This window comes from Ursus arctos, unplaced genomic scaffold (assembly GCF_023065955.2).
Source record: "Ursus arctos isolate Adak ecotype North America unplaced genomic scaffold, UrsArc2.0 scaffold_10, whole genome shotgun sequence".
Taxonomy (NCBI): Eukaryota; Metazoa; Chordata; class Mammalia; order Carnivora; family Ursidae; genus Ursus; species Ursus arctos.
Genome location: NW_026622764.1, coordinates 55625889 through 55633946, shown reverse-complemented (window position 1 = coordinate 55633946; position 8058 = coordinate 55625889). Strand labels below are relative to the sequence as shown.

At 38.4% G+C, this 8058-nt stretch overlaps 1 protein-coding gene across 1 annotated transcript in view; it reads left to right on the top strand.

The window, feature by feature from the left end:
• The first annotated feature begins 369 nt into the window (after positions 1-369).
• Positions 370-8058, top strand: part of SUCLA2 (succinate-CoA ligase ADP-forming subunit beta) — a 44813-nt gene continuing 37124 nt past the window's right edge. The window contains exons 1-2 of the mRNA XM_026493276.4: positions 370-537; positions 5454-5634. Coding sequence (XP_026349061.1) covers positions 448-537; positions 5454-5634 — 271 coding nt within the window. The 5' untranslated portion in view covers positions 370-447. The remainder of the gene's footprint in view (positions 538-5453; positions 5635-8058) is intronic.

Below are 8058 nucleotides of genomic sequence, written 5' to 3'. Positions count from 1 at the left end.
GTAGAATCGCTCTGTTTTTTTCACTCCTGTATCAACGCAGACTTTGGCCCAAAGCAGACACAGTACTTATTTTTTGAATGAATCCCATCTTACAGATAAGGCAACTGAGGTTCAGAGAAATTCAGATCACACAGATGGCGACGCTAGTCATCTTTACAATACTACATCTTACCACTTCACTGGGGAGTGTTCGGGTTGCTTTCTGGTCACAGGTTGGATATTGAGGCTGCGGTGCTGAGATCTAAAGGTCAAAGTTTGCCCTGTGCCGGGCAAGCCCAATTCGCTAGAGCGGGCAATTTCTGCTAAGGGAATCCGCGTTTGCCGAGGTCCAGCCCTCCATGGGTGGGGCCAGGGGTTGGCGTGCGCGTCCGGAGCAGCTGTGTCGCCAGTCCGCCTCGCGCCTCTGCGCCTGCGCACGGCGCCGAGGGGACGGGGTCGGGCTCAGAAATGGCGGCCTCCGTGTTCTACAGCCGGTTATTGGCCACCGCCGCCCTTAGGAGCCGCGGGTCCCGGCCGGCGCTCCGTGCCGCCGCACAGGTATTGCGGCCCAGCCCGCTCTCGCTTCGAGGGTCGGCAGGAGAAAGGGCGAGGTGGGAGACCTGGCTCCTGTGGGCGAGATGTGAGGGGATGTGAGGCCCGGCTCGGGGTCACTTCGCAATAGGTGACATTGGGTGACATGGGGTGCCCAGCTGGGCCCGCGGGCGGCTTGCCCTGGAGTGTTGCCCGCTGTGACTGCGAGCGGGCCGATGTTTGCGCCGCTCTGCTCTCGTCCTCAGCCCGCGACGAGCCCGGCCATCCGGCTGCGGCTGCTCACTGAGTTTCTGAGGGGCGGCGGGGAGGCGGGTGAGGGGCGCTTCTAAGTGGAGGTGAGGGGGCCTGGGCAGTATCTGCTGCTTTTCCCGCACCCCGCGCGGTGGACAGAGGCTTCCGCGGTCCTTCTTTGGGGAGGGGGAGAATGCCCTTCACATGTACTTTTATGTCCCTTGGGAGCTGTCATAGGTGGGAATGTCTTGACAGGACCAGCTTGCTGACTGGCCTTTTTTGGGACGAGGCAGGGAAGTTTTCCACCTCCTCCATGTAGTTGTTTACTATTCTGTTTGTTAACAGTGGTAATAAGATGATGTTTATCAGTTTACCAGCTGGGGAAGTAAGACAGTTACCTTTTGGATCACTTCATTTTGGGGTAGAGTATAACGTAATAATCACAAGTTTTTGTTTGTTTTGGTTTTTGTTTCGAAGTGTCTACCGTGTGCCAAGGTTCTGAGTAGGCATTTTACTTGCAGTTTCTTGTTAGGCTTTTCAACAGCACTATAAGGGTGTCATTAATATCCTCATCATTGATGAAGAAACTGTGGCTTAGAGAGCTCCGTCACAAAGCAGGTAGGGTCAAAGCTAAGGCTTAATTACCAGAACTGTCTGGCTCCCAAGCCTGTGTGCTTGAATATGCTCTTCAATTTTTTCCGGAAGGCTTGGCCTGTTCTTTCCAACGTTGACACCAAGAAACTTGTGAAAGGGCATGATTGGCTTCATAAGTCAATTCCAGAGTTTTAGATTATGATCTGAAATTAACTCCTTAGACATGACAAGAATGAATTGATTTAGACTTTTTTTTTTATAATACTCTAAACCTGGCAGTGAATTACATGAGTATGCTTCTTAATAGGAGAAGTGATTTTTTTGGCCTTGAACTTCCTTCTTATGAGTTAAAGAGTGCTGTCTTGTTTTTAGAAAATGAGGATTTGGTGAACAAATACGTTTTCATCTACCCTTTTGGAAGTTCTTTTAAAAGCTCTTGTCTCTCCATATGGAGGTGCCTAGTATGTTATCTTACAACATCTCTTCTTGTCCACCCACACATTAAATAATACAGCTTTAGAATTTGGAAGGCCCTTAATCTACCCCCTTGCTTTTGTAGATGAGGACACAGAGGTGCAGGATCCTAGGAAACTTGTTCAAGGTCACACATTGAGTTTAGTAAATATTCTTAAACATTTTGTTTAGTTCTCTGACCCCCGCCTTCTAGTTTCTCTGTAACTTTTGTCCAGTGTATATCTGATAAAATAGTTCAGGTTATGAACAGATGAACTAATTTTAAATATTTTCTCAGTTGTCGTGAATCACATTCCCCAGTAACTATGTTTTCCCACTTTTGAATTAATACGATTTAAACTAGGTGAATGATTAAATGGGTGGTGGTATAGGGATTTGGCCAGCAACTGGTGGCCTTTTAGCAGTAGGAATCTTCTAAATGATAATCTGGAGAAAGACAAAGACTTAAATGTGGGAATCCTTGTGATTATGCAGGAATATTTATTGCCAGCATAATTAAAAAACCCTGATATTTCAAGTCATAACTTCTAGTGGCACAAGGAAAGGATTATCAACGCTTCAGATATTAAACCTTTAAGGGAGTATAAAAGCTATCAGCATTACCTTACGAGTACTACCGATTCTTTGTGAATGTAGGTATTTGAAAGAAACTGTAAAAATATACTCAGAGCTTTGTGTCATTGGTTTACCCTGAACTTTTTTGGGAAAGATTTTAAACTGATAGAATGTTCCAGCAGTAGTACAGTGGGTACATATATTGCTTTCATCTGTATTTAACATTTTGCCGCATTTGCTTTATCTTTAAAAAATTACATTCATGTGTGTATATGTATGTTTATGTAAGTATGTATACATTCATTTATTTTTGTTCAACCATTTGAGACTAGGTGGGGGGTATCATGGCACTTTATCCCTAGATAATTATTTTAGCACACGCCTTTTAAACATAAGGACATTCTCCTAAATAACCACAACATAGTTACCATATTTAGGAAATCTGTAGTTATCATACTTAGGAAATTTAGATTTAGATTTCCCCAGTTGTTCCCAAAGTGTTCTTAATAGATATTAGTTTATTCTTATTTATTGATTGATTTTTTTAAAGATTTATTTACTTATTTGAGAGAGAGAGAGTGCACCCGTGAGTAGGGGGAGGGGCAAGGGAGAGGGGAAGCAGAGGCTGAGTCTGGAGCCTGCTAGGGGCTCCATCTCAGCACCATGAGATCATGACCTGAGCTGAAACCAAGAGCCCAGTGCTTAACTGACTGAGCCACTCAGGAGCCCCAAGTTTTTTTGTTTTCAAACTGGGATCAGGCCTCTGTAGTATTTTTCTAGTCTGTCCAGCTACTTAGGTGCTGCATAATGACTCTGAATGCTCTTATATGTGTTGTAGGTGTTCATTTACATGCTCATTTACATTAAATGAATTTTGTGGCTGAGACCAAGTCGGTTTTATTCTTTTAGCATCCCTAGCACAGTGTCTGGTATATAGGCATTCAAAAATGTTTGAGTGTATAACTGTTTTTACCAAGCTCTGCTAGGTACTCCCCTTACCCCCTTATTTTTATTGTTATTTTGAGGTATAATATATATAAAATGTACAACTTTGGGCAGCTAGATTAATTTTTATGTATGTATACATCTGTGTAGCCACCATTCAGATCAAGATACGTAATACTTTCAGCCCTCAGAAGCACCCATGTCCTCTCTGCTTATCAGTATTCCCTAACAGAAGGTGACCACTAATTCTGACTGACTTCTATCACTAATTTTGACTGGATTTGAACTATATAAAAAATATAAGTATGTATTGTGTCTGGTTTCTTTTCCTCAAAATTATGTTTTTGAGATTAATCCATTGTTTTGTGAGCAACAAGTATTTTTAAAAAATTGCTCTGTAGTATCCTGGTATATGAATATGCCATATTTTATTCTGTTGATGGGCGATTGGGTTATTTTCATTTTTTATTTATTATGAATAAGGCTGCTATGCACATTCTTATATATATGCCTTTTGGTGGACTAAGCACTCATTGCTGTTGGGTATATACCCAGGAATGGGATTTCAGAAAGTAGATGAGTACTGAACAGTTTGGGATGTTGCTGGTTTTTAATATTGAAGTGACACTAAATCAAGGAGGTGAGCTTCTCTGGTGAAATGTTACTCAGGATTTTAGCTAACCAGATGAATCAGAAATAAGTTGTTACTAGGTGTGATTGACTTTTTGGACTAGTGGTTCTCAAACTGTAGGGTGCTTAAGAATCGGGTGAATGGCTTGTTATGAATGCAGATTTCCTGAAGCCCATTCTAGAGATTCTGATTTTGTAGATGAGAGTGGGGCCCCAGAATCTGCATTTTTAGACACATCCCAGGTTATTTTGATGCAGATGGCTCATGAACCTCCTTCAAGAAATAGACTGTTTAATCAAGCAATAGGAGATAATCCAGAACTGCACATTTCTAATCCTCTTAGGTCTATAACATGGACTGTCAGTAAATGGTTTCCAATATTTTACATTAAAAAGAAATAGACTGTATATACGATCCCTTTAAATTCAATTCTTATGCTATTGTGTGTTTCATATGAACTGTGTTTCAGTATTTTGCATTCTTTGTATGGAGAATGGAAATGTATGGATAATACTTAAATGTGTAATTTCAGTTCATTCTTCCAGGGCTTTCATAGCACTTAATTTTTTCTACATATTGTCATATAAAGTTGTCAGGATTGAGGAATTTGGATGATATTTGCAGGCTATGAAATGAAGAGTTTCATTGAGAAAGTCAACTGGAAAGCGGTATTTGGATCAACATCTGTGGGGGAGTGAAGGCAGGAGGATTGAGTGGAGGCAGAAGTAGAACTGTGTTGCAGTTGCAGTAGGAACCTTTTCCTTTCCTGTGGGAGATCTGGAACTAAGATGGTCCTTCAGAATTATCCCAAATTGGGGTGAGGTGCTAGGACTTTATATTCTTACCTTAACCCCCAGTGACCAGACATGGATGCAGGCTGACAGTGGGAAGGTGTGACTTTGGGCAAGGAAGCATCAGTGAGAGGACTCAGCTGAGAGCTATCAGTAGCCAGCACTACCAGCAGCTGGGCTATGAAAGGGGAATCTGAGGAGCACACCACTGTGATCACTGCAGATGAAACCAGGATTTTGAATCTTGTGTGTATGAAAGAGTAATCACTCAACTATCACTCAGCTACGACATACATAGTGCCAAGCGATTTGTTAGGTGCTGGGAGAATGGTGAAGAGAAGAAAGTTGGGAAGGATTTTTGGTTTGTTGGAAAAGATGAGGTTGGTTTTAGAACTGCTGAATTTGGCATTGAGGGAGAAATGCTCAGTAGGTCTTTAGGGATATGGTAGTGAAGCTCAAATAAAAGATAAGACTAGACATGAGAAAATAGTTAAAACTACAAGAGTAACATTTGATATTTAGCTGGTAGGTTAGTTCTTAGGTTATAATTTAGGTACTTTATTATTCTTTGATGATTTAATGTAATGGTTTTATTATAGTTATGAAGAACCACGTACTGTATATAAAAAAAGTATTTTGAGAAGGTGTTTTTAGTAAGTTCCAAATTACTGTCATATATAATATGTCCCCAATTTCTTTAGGTTCTGGGAAGTTCTGGATTTTTTAACAACCATGGACTCCAAATACAGCAGCAGCAACAAAGAAATCTCTCACTACATGAATACATGAGTATGGACTTGTTGCAGGAAGCTGGTGTCTCCATTCCCAAAGGACATGTGGCAAAATCACCAGATGAAGCTTATGCAGTTGCCAAAAAATTAGGTACCAACTTAAGAAAAACTTATGCCACTTTGACATGGGCACTTCTGATCAGATGTGAACTTTACTTATGGTTTATAGGTTTTATTTTCTTTTTTAAAAAATAAATTTTATTTACTTAGAAGGTGGAACTTTATGACTGTTGACATTCTAAAATTATTATGAGATTTTTATGAGCTCCCAAGGAGCTAGTAACTTAAGAACCAATTATATTGGCATTAGGAAGCCTTTAAAAGTCCTGTTTTTAGTTGAAATATAATAATGAGGTAGGAAGTTCTGTTTAATATTCTGAAGCTTAAGAGACTGGTGTCTGTGATGTCTGTGATGAATCTTCAAGGAAATAGTGAAGAAAATCTTAGCTCTTTATGTGGTTATAAGGAGGTCTGATATTCCTCCCCTGACTTTTTTTTTTTTTGGCAGGAAAAGTATGGAACCAAGGTGGCGGGAGGGAGAAGAGAAGCTGAGTGCTAGACTGTAAGCTCCATGAGAGCAGGGTTTCTTTGTCTTATTTTGTCCAGTGATACGTCCTAAATTCTTAGAAGAGTACCTGGCACTTAGGTAATCAATAACTATTGAATGAATTATTAAATGAGTTAAGTACTTGCCCATGTTTATTAGTAGATTCTTTTATTGATAACAGAAAACTTAATAGCTTTTGTTAATTTGAATTTTGTTAATTTATATTAATCTCTTAATTAAAAAATATTGACTTTAGAAGATATTCCTCACTTTTACATTTTTAATGATTTAATATGAGGCTATAATAATGAGTAATGTACTAGCTATACACTGCATCTTATTTAGCAGTGTTTAAAATCCCACCAATTTTATGTCGATTAGCACAATCTCTGTTGTATGTATACTTGATTAATACGGCTTTGAATGTGTTTTGGTGAAGACTTTGCTTTTATTAGTATTTTAAGAAGGCAGTGGAGCATTTTAAAATGTTTAAAATTTTTAAAGTTTTACTCTCATTTTGTACTTGTTTCTAGAAGTTTTTTTTTTAAAACTAGAGTTTTTAGAATTTGTTTTTTAAAGTGAGAGCATGTACAAGTTCAGAAATATGTCATATAAGTTGTGTTTTTGAATGAGATGTTGACTTGGAAGCACGATTTTTCATTGACAGTTTTTTGTTAATCAGAAAAAAATCCTTTTTATTCAGATTGTAAGCAAACTTTTTTATTCATTGAAAGCCTTGTGTAAATTGATATTTTGGGGAAATTTTTGTTAATTAACGGTGACCTGTAGCTTGAACTTACGCATGGTAAAGGATGTGCCTGCCTCATTTTTACCTTCAAATTATAGAGGCTCTTAAAGGTCAAGTTTAAAGAAGACTCGTGATTGTACTTTGTATTTCTGTAGTATTTCTTGCAAAGGCTACTTTTTAAGAGCTGTTCCCTTGAGATTTTATCTTAGCTATATGACCTAAACTTGAATTTCTAAAGAGTCAGCTAAGTAGGAGGGAAAACTTGAAAATGCAATTGAGAAAGTATAAGGTTTTCTTATTCTGCCGTTCTGTCCTTAAGAATGAAATTTAAACCCTTGACTTTGTTCTTTTATTTTTGTTAGTCTAATCTCTTGAGTGATGATTTTTTGTTTGTTCACCAATTCTTTCCTTTGTAATAATGCTGAAGCTTAAAACATTTTTCATGCCAGTGTTAGTAAGGCCTGATTTATATATAATGAAGTTGGCAAAAACTATTTTTTTCTATTTCCAAATTATTATAATTGATTTTTCTGTATTTTCCGTATATTTGCTCATTTAGTCAAAGTTCATTGTTTTGTCAAAAAAAAAGATCTGTGTAGGAACTTTTTCATAAAACAAATAGGATTTATTTGGATGCCAGTTTCTTGATTTCTTTACTCCTTATAAGCTTATTGATGCTTAAATGATTAAAGGAAGAAAGAATAGTTAATATGTGCAGCGTATACTCTAATTATGAGTATTTCTGGGAAGGTCTCTGGGACCAGGACTTATATGAAGTAAGGAGCGGGTAGGCAGCTCTGATTTTGAACCCCTTCGAACAGAAGGTATTTTGTTCAACCAGAAATTATGTTTTTGTCAAATAACACTGCAGATAATGATCATAGTATGGAAGTGGGATTAGTGACTAATGAGGTCTTTTAAATTTAGAGAATCAGAAATGCTGCTTTTAAAAGATATATTTAGTAACTACTATGAAGATGTTGAAGACAGTTTTGTCTTTTTTTGGGAGTTATTAATGTCAGAAGATATTCATTATAGGATCTAATTGCACAGGGTTTGGTATAAGGTGCCTTAGAAATACACCTGGTTCTGTCCATCTAGCTGGCAATTCCCAGTGCTGATTTTGGCTACTTTGCTTCTTGAGTTACTGAACAACTCACAAAGTATTAATTCCCCTTTATTAAAAACTCTTACATCACGAACTGATAGAGTGAGACATA